The 18963-nt window shown below is 47.1% G+C and overlaps 1 protein-coding gene across 1 annotated transcript in view; it reads left to right on the top strand.

Annotated features, from left to right (window-relative positions):
• Window positions 1–18739, top strand: part of crtc3 (CREB regulated transcription coactivator 3) — an 86100-nt gene extending 67361 nt beyond the window's left edge. The window contains exons 14-15 of the mRNA XM_056278352.1: window positions 14964–15186; window positions 17705–18739. Coding sequence (XP_056134327.1) covers window positions 14964–15186; window positions 17705–17910 — 429 coding nt within the window. The 3' untranslated portion in view covers window positions 17911–18739. The remainder of the gene's footprint in view (window positions 1–14963; window positions 15187–17704) is intronic.
• The last annotated feature ends 224 nt before the right edge of the window (window positions 18740–18963 follow it).

Here is an 18963-nt window from a genome sequence, read left to right as displayed (position 1 = left end):
CAGTACGAACTCGCCTTCACTATGAACCCAGACAACCTAGACGCCAATCCTGTCCAGGCTGCTCTCTATAAGCAGATTCAGCTTACAGCCTCCCACGGCCAGCAACTACAAGAGGCCGCTGTTGCCATGCAGGGCCTCCGGGCTCAGGTGCAACCCCTCCAGGCTTCGGTGGATTCTCTTTCGGCCCAGCAAGCGGCGCTCGCGAGCCAACAAGAGGAGGTTCTTAAGCAGTTGCAAACTCTCACAGCGGCTATCACCATCCAGCCAGCTGTCCCACCAGTTCCGGCCGCCCCTCCTCCAGCAGTGCCCGCAGCCGTTGCCTTAGACAATCCTACCGTTTATGTTTCGGATTTCCGGGAGCCCAGTATCTCCAATCCCAAGCCTTTTGATGGCAACTTTGAGACCTGTGCCACGTTCATCATGCAGTGTGAGCTTGTCTTCGCCCACCATTCCAGGGGGTTCACCACAGATGCTGCAAGAGTTGCTTACGTGACTAACCTGCTGACTGGCCGCGCTGCTCAGTGGGCCACTGCTTCCTGGTCCATGGGGGCCAGTTTCTGCTCTTCCTACGATGACTTTGTGGCTGAGCTTCGGAAGGTATTCCATCATCCAGTGTACGGTCAGGATCCGGGTGTCCGATTGAGCAGGATCCAGCAGGGCAGTGGCAGTGTCACTGACTACTCAGTCGAGTTCAGGCTGGCTGCGGCTGAGAGTGGCTGGAACGACCAGTCACTTCGGGTAACCTTCCGTAGGGGCCTCAGCGATGCCGTCAAGGATCAGCTAGCCACTCGACGACCTTATCAGCCTTGCCATCCGCATCGATGGACGTCTCCGCGAGAGAAGGCGCGAGCGAGGTCTACGGGGAACCGTTTCTACCTCTCAGCCATCCAGAGCTTCCGAAGGGGGCTCTTCTTCGTCGCACTCCACTTCCCCTGTGGCAAGCCTCTCCTCCTCCCAGACAGTGACAGAGGAGGAACCTATGCAGCTTGGGCGTACACGACTGACTCCCGCTGAACGTGAGGCCCGGTTCAAGGCAGGTCTCTGTCTTTACTGCGGTCTTAAGGGACACCGGATCAGCGAGTGTCCTACGCGGCCAAAAGATTAGGCTCACTGGGACCCCGGGAGATCCTAGTGAGCCGTCTTTCCTGTTCCCGCCATCCTGCTCCGACTAACCATCTTGTGAGCGTTACCCTGGCTTGGGCAGACCAGCGGCTCACTGTAGGCGCACTCATCGATTCGGGAGCTGATGGGTGTTTCTTGGACTCTACGTTTGCTGCTCAAGCTAACATTCCATGTGAGGAATTGGAGAGGCCAATAGAGGCCTTTGCTCTGGATGAGCGCCGCCTGGCCAGTGTTACCCGACAGTCCTGTCCCGTGTCTCTCACTATTGCTGGAAACCATGTGGAGAGCCTTCAGTTCTTCGTCATCCAGTCTCCCTTAGTACCTGTGATCTTGGGGCGTCCCTGGTTGGCTCAGCATGAGCCACACATTGCTTGGTCGTCTGGTAACATTTTGGAGTGGAGCTCCTCCTGTCACGCCCGGTGTCTTCAGGCCGCACCTGGTCCAGCAGTCCAGACTGTTCCGATTGCCCCTCCTCCCGATCTTTCCTCTGTTCCTCCCGAGTATCATGATCTCGGGGAGGTCTTCAGCAAGACGCGGGCTCAGTCTCTCCCTCCGCATCGGCCATATGATTGTGCTATCAACCTCCGTCCTGGGGCCTCTCTCCCTAGCAGTCGTCTTTACAGCCTTTCCATTCCCGAGAAGGCTGCTATGGACGATTACATTTCAGAATCGTTGGCGGCAGGGCTCATCCGACCCTCATCCTCCCAGGTGGCAGCTGGTTTCTTTTTCGTTAAGAAGAAGGATGGTGGTCTCCGACCCTGCATTGATTATCGCCAACTCAACGACATCACCATCAAGAATAAATACCCCCTGCCTCTGATGAGCTCCACCCTCGAACCCCTGACCCAGGCAACTGTCTTCACTAAGCTGGATCTCCGGAACGCCTACCATCTCGTTCGGATCCGGAAAGGGGACGAGTGGAAGACAGCCTTTAAGACTCCCCGTGGTCATTATGAGTACCTGGTAATGCCGTTCGGCCTCACCAACGCCCCGGTGGTGTTCCAGGCACTCATGAATGACATCCTTCGCGACATGCTCGACCAATTCGTTGTCGTCTACCTTGATGACATCCTCATCTTCTCCAGGTCCCTCGAGGAGCATGTCCAGCACGTGCGGCAGGTTCTCGAACGCCTCCTTCGTAACCGGCTGTTCGTCAAGGCTGAGAAATGCCTGTTCCATTCTGAGTCAGTGGACTACTTAGGTTTTATCGTGGAGGGAGGCAAGACTCGAGCTGATCCTCGCAAGATCAAAGCGGTGGTGGAATGGCCGGATCCTAAGTCACGTAAGGAACTGCAGAGCTTCCTCGGGTTCGCGAACTTTTACAGGAGGTTCGTCCGAAACTACAGCTCTGTAGCAGAACCCCTCACCCGTCTAACCTCCCCCTCTCAGCCGTTCGTCTGGTCCCCAGCTGCTCGCTCTGCATTTCTGTCGCTCAAGGAGAGGTTCACCAGTGCCCCCGTCCTACTCCATCCCAAGAGGCAGTTCATAGTTGAGGTGGACGCTTCGGACACCGGATTGGGGGCTGTGCTCTCCCAACGATCAGAGACCGACCAGAAGGTTCATCCTTGCGCGTTCTTCTCCCGCCGGTTCCTTCCCGCCGAGGAGAACTACGATGTTGGTAATCGGGAGCTTCTCGCTGTAGTGGCTGCACTTGAGGAATGGCGCCATTGGCTGGAGGGGGCAGAGCATCCATTTACCATCTGGACTGATCATAAGAACCTGACGTTCATCCGGGCAACCAAACGTCTCAATGGTCGGCAGGCACGGTGGGCCAGTTTCCTCAGTCGGTTCGACTTCACACTGACTTATCGTCCTGGCTCCCGCAACACCAAGGCAGATGCTCTGTCTCGTCAACACCTTAAGGAACCTGTAACGGTGGAGCCAAGTCCCGTCCTCCCTGAGACCAAGGTCGTTGGCGTGGTGACCTGGGGCCTCGAAACGGTGGTCAAGCGCGCCTTGCGCTCCAGTCCAGCCCCGAGCAACGTGCCGCCTCGCCGACTGTTTGTTCCGGACTCAGTGAGGTCTCGGGTCCTCAGATGGGGCCACACCAGTCAGCTCGCTTGCCACCCTGGAGTCCACCGCACTTTCACTTTCATAGCTCGACGGTTCTGGTGGCCCACTATGAGGAGGGACGTCAAGGAGTTCGTCATGGCCTGCACCATCTGTGCCCGCAGCAAGGCCTCTCACCAGGCACCGGCTGGTCTGCTGCAGCCCCTTCCTATTCCCAGTCGGCCCTGGTCCCATGTGGCGTTGGATTTTGTCTCTGGACTTCCTCCGTCTCAGGGCAACACAGTGATCCTGACGGTGGTGGATCGCTTCAGCAAGGGTGTTCACCTGGTGGCTTTGCCTAAGCTTCCTTCTGCTTCAGAAACCGCTGACCTCCTGATGAGCCACGTCTTCCGTTTGCATGGACTTCCCTAGGACATTGTGTCAGACAGAGGGCCCCAGTTTGTTTCCCGTGTGTGGCGTGCTTTCTGCAAGGGGTTGGGCGCCTCGGTCAGCCTTTCGTCGGGATATCATCCGCAGACTAACGGACAGACTGAGAGGATGAACCAGAGTGTGGAATCTGCTCTCCGTTGCGTCGCTGCCAAGAAGCCAACCTTTTGGAGTCAGTTTCTCCCCTGGGTCGAGTATGCGGTCAACTCCCTGGTCAGCTCCGCCACCGGCCTCTCGCCCTTTGAGGCATCCCTGGGTTACCAGCCGCCCGTCTTCTCTGCACAGGAGTCCGAAGTGGAGGTTCCCTCCGTGCAGACTCATCTGGACCGCTGTCGTCGTGTCTGGGAGATCACCAGGGCTGCGCTGCTCCGTGCTACGGAACGTGCCAGACGAGGAGCTAACCGTCGCCGATCCACAGCACCAGCTTACCAACCCGGACAGAGAGTCTGGCTGTCCACCAAGGATCTCCCCCTTCAGTCCTCTGCCAAGAAGCTGAATCCCCAGTTCGTTGGACCCTTCGAGATCCAGGAAGTACCCAGTCCTGCAGTTGTGCGTCTTAAGCTCCCGGCCTCCATGAAGATCCATCCGGTTTTTCATGTGTCCCGAGTAAAGCCTGTCTCCGAGAGCCCCCTTATGCCTCCGGCCCCAGCTCCGCCTCCCCCTGAGATTGTGGATGGGCATCCACAGTGGAAGGTCCGTCGGCTGATGGACGTCCGACGCAGGGGACGGGGGTTCCAGTATTTGGTTGACTGGGAGGGCTATGGGGTGGAGGAACGAAGCTGGGTATCCCGCCAGCTCATCATGGACCCTGGTCTGCTCGCTGAGTTCTATCGCCGTCACCCTGACAAGCCTGGCAGGTCGCCTGGTGGCTCCCGTAGAGGGGGGGGTACTGTTAGGGCTCGGTCTGTTGACCAACCTGGCAACCAGCAATGAGAGCGGGGGAAGGGCGCGTCTGAAACACCTGCAGCCTACCTACTCGTTCACCACTCTAGTATAAGTTTGTTTGCTTTCCAGAACTCGTCGCGAGTTCGTCCTGAACAGTCCCGTGAGTAAATTCTTCGTCTCGAGTTTTGTGACATTTCTGTGTCTCCCGGTGGAGTACAGATTGTAGTATTCTCCGTGTTTTTGCTTGTTTGATTATTCCCTTGTGTCAGTTCTCCTTGAGAGCTTGTTCGGAGAAGAACTCTCTTTGTGTTTTCCCCATTGGATTTTCCCATCGTGATTTTCTAGTTGAGATCAAGTTTTTGATATTCTAATTTCTCCTCTCTCACTGTGGATCTTATTACTCGGTTGGACTTCTACCTTAAAGGAGCAGTTTGTGTTTTTTCCCCTTTCGGACTTTAAAGGAGCAGTTTGTGTTTTTTTCCCTTTCGGACTTTAAAGGAGCAGTTTACGTTTTTTCCCTTTCGGACTTTAAGGGAGCAGTTTACGTTTTTTCCTTTTCGGATTAAGGGGGCAGTTTACGTTTTCCCATTTTTAAGAAGCTATTCTCAAGTTCCGCCTGAAGCGCCTCCCCCTTCTGTCCAGGCCCGGCCGGCTCTCCTCTACGAGTCCTGCCAGGTTGGTGCTTTACTTTGTCTTGTGTTGTCGCTATTGGGTTCGTTCTACAAACCTTAACACAAACCAGAGTTTTGCCAGAAACTTTTTGATGGCTATCAAAACCAACTGATCGAGGGAAAAAGGGCTAAGAGACATGCAACCAAATATTACATGTGCTGTATATTTTTGACCCAGCAAATATTTCCTCATTTTCAGAAAACCTACTGTACATTTATAAAATGACTAAATTTGTGAATGTTTTTTATGACAAGTAAGTGTGTTTGAATCATTCTGCTGCAGAAAAAGAACAATTGTAGAAATCATTGAAATCCCAAGACTGCAATGACATACATGCCCTTTAAAAGTGTACATAACCTTTTGACTTCAACTGTACATTAAGGTTCAACCAAACATCCCCAAAAAGACTGCCGTGTGTTTCAAAATATGGCAAAGAAGCAGCCAGTCTAAAATGGGATTCCTAGCCTAGTTATGGGGATCACTGTCTATAGGATTTGGTTGTGCACTTGTAGGCCTCTTTGCTGTCGTAAGCATGATACGTGCTACCCATTTACCCTAGAGGGTGTGTTTACAAAACCAACATATATATAGTACAAGCCAAAAAAGTCTGTAAATGGAAACAAAATAATAAAGTCAGCAATGATTCTTCAGTTTATGCCATTTTTTGTTATTGGTTCTGTGTTGTCTTATATTTTGTCTTCTGCTGTTGGATTGTGTCTGTGTGTATATTGTTTCAGCCCCTTTGTCCCTACTCCTATTTTAGTTTCATATTGATATCAGGCTTCTAGATATCTTAACCTCCTCAACCAGTTAGTGCTGGTATGATGTCATCATCATCGACGGTCACTCGCGGTCGAGTATGACTGTCTTCCTTCTTGGTCCTTGTGGGTCTTCAGGTGGGCGAAGAGGCTGATCCTGGAGCCACATATTTTGGTGCAGTGTGGGCAGGGGTGGGTGGTGGTAGTCGTGGGATTGGTCTGGGCCTTTTTGGTGGAAACTCTCTCTTTTCTGAGTCTGCTCTTGTCTTCTGCAGCACGGCGGAGATCATTATTATATAGTGCAGCTCCTTCCCGGACAAGTTTTCTCCAGGTTGCCCTGTTGGTTGCTGTGTCCTCCCAGGTCTTAGGGTCTATGTGGCATTTTTTGATGTTTGCTTGGATGTTATCCTTATACCTTTTCTTTTGAATCTCCCGGGGCATGTTGTCCTGTGAGAAACTGGGAGTACAGGACTTGTTTTGGAAGGCGAGAGTCAGGCATATGGATGACGTGGCCAGTCCATCTGAGCTAGTGTTGGTGCGTCTATCTTCCCAGGTGATCTTGAGGATTTTTCGGAGGCGCCTCTGATGATGTGCCTCTAGTGCCTTCAGGTGCCTGCTGTATGTGGTCCAGGATTCTGATCCATACAGTAGGGTGGGCAACACTACAGCTCTGTAGACCAGAATTTTCATCCTGGCCTGGAGGTTGTGGTTTTCAAAGACCCTTTTTCTCAGTCTTGAGAAAACCCCACTGGCACAACTGAGGCAGTGGTGTATTTCCTCATCAATGTTAGCTTTGGAGGATAGGAGGCTTCCGAGATACGTAAAGTGGTCCACATTTTCCAGTCTGGTTTTGTCAACAGAGATAGTTGGGGTGGAGCAGGGTTATTTGTGTTGGGTGGTGGCTGGTAGAGGATCTGGGTCTTTTTTATGTTAAGGGCCAGACCAAGCTGCTTGTATGCCTTGGCAAAAGCATCCAGAATGCACTGTGGGTCCTCTTCTGAGTGGGCCACGAGGGCATTGTCATCAGCATACTGCAGCTCCATGATAGATATGGTGGTGGTTCTGCTTTTAGCCCTGAATCTGTTGAGTTGTCCGTCGGTTCTGTACATGATTCTGACTCGCTGTGGCAGGTGTTTACCCGTAAGATGGAGGATAGCAGAAATGAAAATGGATAACAGGATAGGAGCAATGACACAGCCCTGCATGACTCCAGTGTGAACCCTGAAGGGTTCTGTTTCATCTCCACTGCCACTGAGTACTGTGGCTGACATATTGTCATGCAGTAGTCTCAGTATCCGGATGTATTTGTCCGAGCAGCCTGTTTTTGCCAGAACCAGCCAGAGAGCCTGACGGTTCACAGAGTCAAAGGCTTTGGTGAGGTCTATGAAGGCCAATGTATAGTGGTAGATTTTTTTAAATTTTTATTTATTTCTAGTTTTTCCCCTTATCCCACCCGATTAACCCAATGGCATATGGCCAGAACTCTTGTCGAAAAACTCCCCTGGCTCACGTTTCCACAGGAAGGAGATAGGCGTAACACCAGCTTCCTTCAAACTCGTGTCGGCTGCTCTCGCTATTGTACACGCTGAAGCGTTGCATGGATTGCATCACCTCCAAGCCACGAAGGAAGCGTAAGGAGAATGCTTTCAGTTGCTTGGCTGCAGGCGCCCGGGTGGGCCAGAGGGGCCGCTGGAGAACGACGAGTCCCCAAACACTACACCGATCTACACCCACTATCCGTCGGGTGGCCTAATGAATGCCTTAACCCGTGGACGCTCTGGCCGTGACCGGTTACGGCGAGTCTGGGATACGAACCTCCCAGCCACATGACGAGGGGATTGCAAGGACGGTGGTTTATTCCGCTCGGCCGCCAGAGCGGCCCATAGTGGTAGATTTTGTTCCTGGCATTTTTCTTGTAGTTGTCGAGCAATGGAAATCATGTCCATGGTACCTCTATTGGGGCGAAATCCACTCTGAGACTCAGGGAGAATGTTTTCTGACAGGGGGAGGAGTCTTAGCCACAACCCGGGCGAGAGTTTTCCCAGTGGTGGACAGGAGGGAAATGCCATGGTAATTTCCGCATTCTGCCTTGTCTCCCTTCTTAAAGATGGAGACAATGAGGGCATCCCCAAGTTGCGCTGGAATTTCCTCTTTTCCCATATTTTGCGGGGACAGGGCGTGGATGTGACTAAGGAGAACTGGCCCACCATCCTTCAGGATTTCTGCAGGGATGCAGTCAGGTCCAGTGGCCTTGTTGTTCTTCATCTTCCTTATGGCATCCTGCACCTTGTTCCGACTGGGTGGTGCTCCCATATTCTTGTTGTTGAGGGAGTTGGTCAAGGGCCTCCATCTCAGGGGTTGTGTCCCTGTTCAGTAGCTCCTCATAATGCTCTTTCCATCGGTTGGTCATTGACTTATTATCTTTCAGCAGCATTAGCCCATCTTTGGAGTGAAGGCAGGCTAGGCAACGGTGGCTGGGGCCATATACTGCTCTTATGGCATCGAAGAAACCTCTGGTATCCCCACAGTCAGCAAGGTGCTGGATCTCCAGACTCTTCCTTGTCCACCACTGGTTCTTCAGTTGCCCAACCCGAGATTGAACAGCTGCCTTTACTTTGGCATGGGCTACTCTTTTAGCCTTGCAGTTGATGTCATTTTGCCAGGCATTGAAGGTTTGCCGCTTGATGTCAATGAGCTGTTGGATTTCGTTGTCATTCTCATCATACCAGTCTTGATGTTTCCGGGTTTTGTAGCCAGGGGTGCTTTTGCAGGAGTCCATGGTGATAGACTTAAGCAGGCCCCAGTGTGTATCAATATCTTCTGGGTATGGCTTGGACAGAGCAGCGCTGAGAGTAGCCTGGAGCTGTTCTCAAAAGGTGGTGTCACCCAGCCGTTCAATGTTGAGCTTTGGCCGGCACTGCCTTTTTTGCACCTTTCTTTTCCGCATGAGACTGATGGACATGATGAAGCGGATGAGGCGGTGGTCTGTCCAGCAGTCATCTGCACTGGTCATCACTCTGGTGTTGAGCACATCATGGCGGTCTTTGGCACGGACGACTATGTAATTGATGAGGTGCCAGAGCTTTGAGCGAGGATGCATCCAGGATGTTTTGAGTTTATTCTTTTGGCGGAAAAGTGTGTTGGTGATGACCAGGGTGTGTTCTGATCACTTTGATAGCAGTAATATGCCGTTGGAGTTTGTGTTGCCAACTTCTTCCTTCCCTATTGTGCCTCTCCATATACAGTGCATCCGGAAAGTATTCACACCCCTTCACTCTCCCCACATTTTGTTATGTTACAGCCTTATTCCAAAATTGATTAAATTCCTTTTTTTCTCATCAATCTACAAACAATACCCCATAATGACAAAGTGAAAAAGGTTTTGTAGAAACTTTTACAAATTTATTAAAAATAAAAAACGGAAATATTGCATGTACATAAGTATTCACACCCTTTGCTATGACACTCAAGGTCCCCCACTGTTGACAGTGCATGTCAGAGCAGAAACCAAGCCATGAAGTCAAAGGAATTGTCTGTGGACCTCCAAGACAGGATTGTATCGAGGCACAGATGTGGGGAAGGGTACAAAACAAATTCTACAGCTTTGAAGGTCCCGAAGAGCACAGTGGTCTCCATCATTCGTAAATGGAAGAAGTTTGGATCCACCAGGACTCTTCCTAGAGCTGGCCGCCCAGCCAAACTGAGCAATTGGGGGAGAAGGGCCTTGGTCAGGGAGGTGACCAAGAACCCGATAGTAGAGTGGCCAGACGGAAGCCTCCGCTCAGTAAAAGGCACATGACAGCCCGTTTGGGAGTTTGCCAGAAAGCACCTAAAGGACTCTAAGACTGTGAGAAACAAGATTCTCTGGTCTGATGAAACCAAAATTGAACTCTTTGGCCTGAATGCCAAACGTCATGTCTGGAAGAAACCAGGCACCTCTCATCACCTTGCTAATACCATCCCTACAGTGAAGCATGGTGGTGGCAGCATCATGCTGTGGGGATGTTCTTCAGCAGCAGGAACTGGGAGACTAGTCAGGATCGAGGGAAAGATGAATGGAGCAAAAGTACAGAGAGATCTTTGATGAAAACCTGCTCCAGAGTGTTCAGGACCTCAGACTGGGGCGAAGGTTTACCTTTCAACACGACAACGACCCTAAGCACACAGCCAAGACAACGAAGGAGTGGCTTCGGGACAAGTCTGTGAATGTCCATGACTGGCCCAGCCAGAGCCCAGACTTGAACCCCATTGAACATCTCTGGAAAGACCTGAATATAGCTGTGCAGCGACGCTCCCCATCAAACCTTACAGAGGTCGAGAGGATCTACAGAGAAGAATGGGAGAAATACCCCAAATATAGGTGTGCCAAGCTTGTAGCTTCATACCCAAGAAGACTTGAGGCTGTAATCGCTGCCAAGGGTGCCTCAACCAAGTACTGAGTAAAGGGTGTGAATACTTATGTACATGCAATATTTCAGTTTTTTATTTTTAATAAATTTGCAAGAATTTCTACAAAACCTTTTTCGCTTTGTCATTATGGGGTATTGTATGTAGATTGATGAGAAAAAAAAGGAATTTAATCCATTTTGGAATAATGCTGTAACATAACAAAATGTGGGGAAAGTGAAGGGGTGTGAATACTTTCCGGATGCGCTGTATTGTGGTTTCATGCCACCCTGGCATTGAAATCTCCTAGCAGGATTAGCTTGTCCTCCTTGGGGACTTTGGTTAAGATGTTGTCCAGGTCAGCATAGAAGGCCTCCTTCACGTCATCCTGTGCATCAAGTGTTGGCGCGTTGGCACTAACAACAGTGGCCTTATGGCCACCTGCAAGCGTCAGGCATTTGGACATTAGGCGTTTATTGATGCCCACAGGGAGTTCGGAGAGGTCGTTGATCAGGCTGTTCTTAATAGCAAAACCCACGCCGTGGATACTTGGCTCATCAGCAGGTTTTCCTTTCCAGAAGAAAGTGTATCTGCCTTTTTCCTCCTTCAGCTGCCCTTCATCAGCCAGTCAGGTTTCAGTATGATGTATATTTTTTTTATAATTAAATAGAATAGTAGATTATTTATTAATTGATAATAGTTATAGATAGTAAAATAAAATGAAATAAACAAAATAAATCAAACAATGACATATATTTGAGAGTGGAGGGTGAAACCAATGTTCACCCCCAGGTGGTAAAGTGGCTCTCTCTATCTTAAAGTGATATAAAATAAACCGAAATAAAACCAAAGGAAACAAACAACTCCCTTCAGCAAAACCACAAAGTATTGTCAATATTATAAACCAAGCGCTTGCCGTTGGGGCCCGTTGGTGCACCGAGGCAACTTCAACCACTCGTTCCTCGGACCAATGTCAGCTCCCTGAGCCGATGGTTTTACCTCAATTCCCATAGCTTTAGGGTGCAAACTGTGTGTGCGTCCATCAGTGCAAGTGTAGGCCGCTCACAAGCGCCTCCACTCAGTCCACGAGCCTGGGAACCGTCACCCTCCAGCTGCTTCCTGGCTAGCAGCCAAAACAAGTCCCGTGAGCACCGCCACCAAGGAGGCGATCAAGCCCACCACAGTCCGCTCCTCCTCATGAACTCAGAAGATCCCTCTAAAGGGAAACAGAACTAGCTCACCATGGTTAGCAAACTTGTCAGGGTCCCGCAGTGCTAACTTGTAGCGTCAGCTAGCTAGTTAGCTAACACCAGTAGCTAGCTAACTAGCGTTACTCGAATAAACACTGTGAAACTCAAAATCACGGAACAAGAAAAACGCACGAGGAGGAACGATGATCCGAATGACCAACGCTGTTTTACACTTGTGGGCCTATGTACACAAAGATACATTATACTTGGTCTCCACAAAAACCAGCAGTGATGCAGAGCAGTACGAGAAGTAACCTCTCTCTCCAGAGTGTCGACCCGGACTCTCAGATTCCTCTGCAATTTTGCGGCTGCAGTGCATTAACAAATTATGATTGGCTCTTTACAAAATTCAAATAAAAACACATAAAATGATTGACTTATCACAAAATCTCACCTCAACAGCGGGAATCTTTACACTACAAAGCATCCTGGTAAATGTAGTAACTGGAGAAGAAAAAATACATATATATATAGTGTGCATTAGTAGTAGTTGTTGTAATTGTGTAACCTCTTAGATAGTTTTTTCCCCAAAAAACAATTATTGATACCTATTGTTGTGTGGCCAAACTATCAAAAATCACATTTGTTTTCTATGCCATCATGTTCATGCTGTGCTGCTTTTAGTCCCCCCCCTTTTTTTAAGACTTGATCCAAACTGATCATTTATAACCAGAGGGACAGCTGGCGTCAGCCTCCTACTGTGTTCACAGTCCTCTGATGTCAGATCTCACATATAGGAAGGATGAACAGGACGGTGCAGGCCCATACTTTTACTTCTGCCTCCCTCACTATCTCATACTCTTTTTTTACTCAGTTCACTTTGCTTTATTGATGTGGTACAGTATTGTCAATGCTTTAAAAGGATGATTTGCATCTGGTTAGCGTTGCAGTCTATTCTGTTGTCTACCAACATGGGGATTGCCGGTTCGAATGCCCGTGTCTGCGGGTGGGAAGCCGGATGTGGATGTGTCCTGGTCGCTGCACTAGTGCCTCCTCTGGTCAGTCGGGGCGTCTGTTCAGGGGGGAGGGGAACCGGAGGGAATAGCGTGCTCCTCTCACTCGCTATGTCCCCCTGGCAAAACTCCTCACTGTCAGGTGAAAAGAAGCGGCTGGTGACTCCACATGTATCTGAGGAAACGTGGTAGTCTGCAGCCCTCCCTGGAACTGGCAGAGGGGCTGGAGCAGCAACCAGGACAGCTCGGAAGAGTGGGGTAATTGGCCATGTACAATTGGGGAGGAAAAGGGGGGGGAAAAGCCCCCCCCCAAAAAAAAGATGATTTAATATTGATTAATATTTTAATATTGTTCTGTTTAAACTACAGTTATTATACTGGTTAACAGACTAGTCTAAAAAAAATAAAGCGACCAAACTGATGTAATTTAGATTCAGGTTTTAGGAGGTTGTACTCGAGCGCCATTCGGTTGCGCGTGCATTCAAAGATAAAATACGAGTTCTGACGTTCCAGTTTTCCACTACGGTTTTCTTTTAACATTATCACTTGAGTTTGACATCACCTACACCAGTGTCAATAAATCAGCACTAGTGGTTTGTTTTTAATATTTTTCAGTGACATAGGCTATTTTATAGGTCTTACAAATGAGGTTCAATTTGCATATTTAAAGCTGGCTTAAGCAAAGGGAGACATTATTGCGAATGAATATATGAAATGTATTCAAATGCAGAAACATTTTGCTTTGATGTTCAGCTTAAGAAAATAACCGAGGGAGACAATTAATCATTATTTCTACAACCTACCATTTATTTAGGGACATTTACAAAAGGAAAACAGACTATTTGCAGCTTGCAGGCCTTAAAATTTTTTGCTTAACACATCCTAATGCTTCCTGGAAATATGCTGTTTGGGATTCCATGAGGAGTTCTAGCTCACAACTGACTCACCACATTCTGTTTCAAGCCCCTGCTCACCAGTTGTTTCTTGATTTCTATGTTATACTTGTATCATAAGACTGATTTCTTAAAACTAGTGTTTCAAAACCTGTTATTTTACCGTAAATGACAGTTCTATTAGTCACAATTTATAATGGAAACATATTACTTCAATTCAAAAATGATTTTTGTTTATATGACTGGTATATTTGACAATTTAGCTCATTTCTAAATGTTTAAAAAAACTAGTTGGTGGGCATCCAGGTAGCATAGCAGTCTATACCGTTGCCTACCAACATGGGGATCGTCAGTTCGAATCCCCGTGTTACCTCTGGCTTGGTCGTGCGTATCTACAGACACAATTGGCCATGTCTGTGGATGGGAAGCCGGATGTGGATGTGTGTCCTGGTCACTGCACTAGCGCCTCCTCTGGTCGGTTGGGCCACCTGTTCGGGGGGAGGGGGAACTGGGGGGAATAGCGGGATCCTCCCATGCGCTACGTCCCCCTGGCAAAACTCCTCAATGTCAGGTGAAAAGAAGCGGCTGGCGACTCCACATGTATCAGAGAAGGCATGTCGTAGTCTGCAGTCCTCCCCAGATCAGCAGAGGGGGTGGAGCAGTGGCTGGGATGGCTTGGAAGACTAGGGTAATTGGCTAGATACAACTGGGGAGAAAAAGGGGTAAACCCCCCCCCCCCAAAAAAACTAGTTGGTTAACCCCGCCCATCCCTAATAGGATAATTAACAATAAGTCTGACATTAACAATATAACATATGGCAGAATGTTTCATTTGTGTGTCGGTATTTGTGTGTTATAGTGCTTAATTAGTGAAAGATTTAGTTTGCTGTGTGTTTAGCTCTAATATCTGGATCCCCCCATATACAGTGAGTGTCAAAAAGAGTCACATTTGGGGCATTTCTGTGAGTGTTTCTAATAAAGAGGGAAAAAAATAAATAACCGAGCAGGGAAATTCAGCTGGTTAATTCATATAATTCAAAATTATTTTTGCAAGTCTGTAAAGGAAAAGAAATCAAAATAACACTCAAAAAAAAAAAAAAATATATATATATACACACACACACACACACACACACACATATATAGCGTTTTTTTCCCCGAAACCTTCAATGGTGTTGTAAGTACTGAACTAATGAGGAGCGGAATATCAACACGGATACAGGGAAAAAAAGTTCAAAAAAAAAAACTTGTTCTCCTGTATCCGTGTTGATATACAGCCCTAAATACAGACAGAACAATCAAACACCTGTAAAATATGAAGCTTAGTGCTTGCTCATTCTCCTTTCTTTCTATGTCGCTCCCCATCCTTGTCTCTGTTGCTCTCATCTGCCTGCCTCTTTCTCTGTTCATTTTACCTTTTGTCATGCCATCTCTCTCAATATATCTTTCTGGCTCTTTTATTCGATCTGTCTTGGTTCTCGCTCTCTCTCATCTTTGGTCTGGTGTCTCTGCCCACCCCATTTCTCTGTTTCAACTCCCCACCCAACCCACCTTGTCTCTCGTCTGTCTTTCTCATTCCCTCGCTACTTCTCTCCATCTGTCTCCCAGTTGGACCAGTTCAGCCTCTTGGAAAATGCGATGAGCTCAACAGCAGTGGCTTCCTGTTTTGATGCCCCTGCCTCATCCTCAGCGTCTTCCTCTCTCTACTGCTCCCAGGCTGCCCTCTCTGGGCTTGCTGGTAGCCATGGCAGCCTGCAGGACCCCCTCCAGATGCGGTCCAATATGCTATACTCCAACTGCAGTGGCGGGGTGCCAAACATCATCCTGACTGGTGAATGTTTCTTTCTTAAATATTGATTTTCCTCACCCATCATCAGCATTATCTCAAACTCAGAAATGTCTACTGTAATTCAGAATACCCCTGATATTTTGTCGGATTGATATTCTGATCAGAGCATGCTTTTGTTTCTTACCCCATCAAAGGCAGTGCTTGAGTTTTCCTAATTTAGAGCATGTTGGCAAGTAGAAGGTTCTGCTTTCATGAATAAACCAAACCATGTCAGTCAAGCAGCCTGTTCTGCATCATTTTTGTCTAGCTAACATCTGCTATAACTGCCATAACCACATCCCCACTAATATCCCAAGTGTGTCACAGGCGTTTTTCTTGCACTCAGTTGACAGTAGCTTGTCTGAGGATATAAAAGGGGATTGTTCAGTGAAAGATGAGCCTTATGCCATATTTCTCACAAATTGATTGATAAAGTAGCATCGCGCTGTGATACTGTTGTCTTTAAATTCATACAAATGAAACTATTTTTGAAATCTGTTAGTAGTATTAATTATTAGTTCACTGAAAAGTAGTCCGTTTCATTACTTATTTCTATCAGTCCTTTGAAACTTGGTTCTCTGGCTTGTGTTGATTTCTAGTGATGATTTCACAGGTCAGTCCATTCACTGGTCCTATCCTTTTGAAAGCATCCACTGTTGTGCTACTTAACACCTCCTTGTCGATTTCTTAAATTCAGTACCAGTTGCCCAATGTAACGTCAAAGCAACAACATGATTTTCTGCCTTCTCTATACATAAAGGGATGTTAGGTCATTTTTAAAGGAAAATTCCAGCATTTTTTTAACCAAAGCCCTATTTTCCTGTCATTGTCAAACCAAGCAATGGGTATCCAAGTCCTTTGAATTGATTCAATACTGAGCAAGGTCCCATCTGTCAACTGCTTCACACCTAACTGCAGTGTAATACTAAATGACAATAGAGCTTGGCAAATAATATCAATTTATCAGAATGAGAAGAGTCTAAAGAGCCATGGACACAATGTCAAATATGGAATTATACAGATAACAATCCATTTCTAACCTGGACCAGGAGTCTCACTCTGTAGTCCTGTGAGGCATGAGTTGTTACAGGTAGGCAATAGTGGAAGCCTTAGTTTAAAAAAAATGCAACAAAGGTCTATCACTGCACCGACTGACTGTACTGGGATTGTCATTTCATAATGAGAGGTATTTTCAGACACTACTCATTTTGAGCCTGTTTGCGCTTAAAAAAAAAAAGAGCTCTTGTATTGGACATCATTTGGTGAGTACTATTGCCCTGAAAGACAATAGTGCAGCTTGGTGTGCATAAGTTGGCTTACTCAATACTGAATCTATTGATCAGATTGGTATTCAGTATTAGCAAAGAGTAAGTATTAGTTTAGTTCTTAGAATCAGTATTCGCAGTAAAAAAAAAAAAGTGGTACTGGCTTCAAATCTCTTTCAAACTGGCTCTATCATCAGTGAATGACCTTTGTTGAGCATTTTCAAGTGAAATAGTGCTTTAGAAAAGGCGTCATAGTTGTGTGACGTGGTTATGGCAGAAGTTAGTAGCAGAAATAAAATGACAAGTCCGTTTTTCAGCAATAGAGATGTCTAGAGATTACCTGTCTTGTAGGCCAGCCAGAAAATGTGCTTCACAACGATTTCTTTCAGCTGTCTGTATCAGAAAATTAGTGGGTTAGGATGTTTCATTCTATGATATAATCTTCACAAATGAATCTAAATTTTAACCATTTTTACATTTTCAGTATAATGGCAAGACGATGTGCAGCCACACCCCTTGTTCTGTTTCTAAGACAGTCATTTGTTAGTGCCTCATTCCTCTGTGCTGTACACTCTTAACAATTCACAAATTGAATGTTTACTGAACAATTTATAAGGCAACATTTCTGAATCTTCTAAGCTTGTGTTGTCTATAGACCTTATTTGAGGCGTTTAAAACCCCATTCATTCTCACACATTGATTGACTTAACAGAGAGAGTAGAGTGGGAGCCAAGAGAACTTCTGGCTCAAAAATGCTAACTAACTTCTGGGATTTTAGCCATGAAAACTGTATTTCTGCATTAAGCAGACTATGTGGACATTGCCTACAGAAGTTTTGAAAACACTCTACTTATGAGGCTGTGGTCTGTCTAGTCTGTATCAGGCTGCAATGTGACAGATGTGAGGCATCCATGACATGTTTTTGGTGTTCCCTGTCACCGTGGTAATAGTCAGAGATGCTCTGGCTTTGATGTACTAGCACTGAGCAGAGGTGCCTTTCAAATACATTTGGAATGTCTTTCCTTGATTGGAGCGCTATTCTATAAGTCCAGATGATTCATGAATGAAGGATTGCAGGCTGTAAAGGCAAAGTAGCTGGTTTCCAAACTGGAAGTAGGAAGAATATTTCTCCCACAACACACACACTCTCTCTCTCTCTCTCTTACTTACACACTCCTCCAATGCACATTTTCGCTCATTAACACTAACACTCTCTTGCTTACTTGCGCTCTCTCTCTTTGTCTGTCTGTCTGTAGATGACTCCAACCCCAGTCTGTCAAAAGACATCAGTGGCGTGCTCTCCGCTGTTCCAGAATGTTTTGGTTCGGAGGGAGGCTTCCCATTAGAGGATGAACTACACATAGAACCCTTGAGCTTGGATGGTCTGAGCATGCTCAGTGATCCAGACATGGTATTGCCAGACCCATCGGTGGAAGACACCTTCCGCAGCGACAGACTTTGAACAAGCCTACCAACACACAAACCTACAGTATATGGAGAGTACAAATCCAAATATGCATGCAGACAATCACCCTCTAAGGCCACTGTCACCAAGATTCAATAAATGTGAAACAAACTTTATAACATGTACACATTTATGCATACAAGCTCTCGCACACGCTTTTTCAGAGAGAGACTTGTGAGCACCGTTTACACACACTTAATGCAAAGTTACCCCACTCAATCACTCTAATATTTGTGTCCAGTTATCTTGTAAGAGTTAGACCGGTGTATCTTATTGCGAGTTGACCACATAAACAATACCAGCTCTGACGGCTTACTCAGTTTAGGTTGGAATAACTCTTACCATGAACTCTCAAATACCCTCTGAGGTCATGTGACCTTCAGCAGTGGAACAAGAGCATTTACAGTGGGGGGAGGGCAAATGCATTTTTTTTTTACCCCTTAGTGACCAATTCAGGGGTCCCGGAGCTCTGTAACATTCTCCTGAGATGCGAGTTGAAATTTTCCTTTGCTGGCCACTTGTTCACGCATTTCCTCAGCCTCCCACAGAACCCGGTTACCTGTTCACTGTGGTTACAGATGCCCTAGCAATCCCTACCACCATGCTGACTATTACTAGGAATGTCAGCATGCACTGTCCTGCGCTAACACCAGCCACCTGCGTCCAAACCAGTGGAAACACAGAGCACTTTTACAGTCCTTGTAAAGTTATCCCATTTGGTGTGGAAAACTCCAGTCCCTGGAATCCAGTTTGACATTGAAAAGCCAGTCGAACCAAGGCTACTAATGTGCCCTGCATGATCTTCAACTATCATGGTTGATCTGAAGACTAGAGGGCTAGCTATATATATATATATATATATATATATATATATATATATATATGCAACGCATTATTTTTCAATTTATTTCTTGCATATACAATAGTAGAATATTTTTTGTAAAACATTTGCCACAGATCTGTCTGTGCATGTAAGCCTCAATGATTGCAGTCAAATTAGAATGTATTTTCAAAGCAGAGACAAAAAGGGCAAACTGTTTACAGAGAAGA

This window comes from Lampris incognitus, chromosome 4 (genome assembly GCF_029633865.1).
Source record: "Lampris incognitus isolate fLamInc1 chromosome 4, fLamInc1.hap2, whole genome shotgun sequence".
Lineage (NCBI taxonomy): Eukaryota > Metazoa > Chordata > Actinopteri > Lampriformes > Lampridae > Lampris > Lampris incognitus.
The sequence above is the reverse complement of the archived record's forward strand: the minus strand, read 5'-3'. Positions and strand labels throughout refer to the sequence as shown.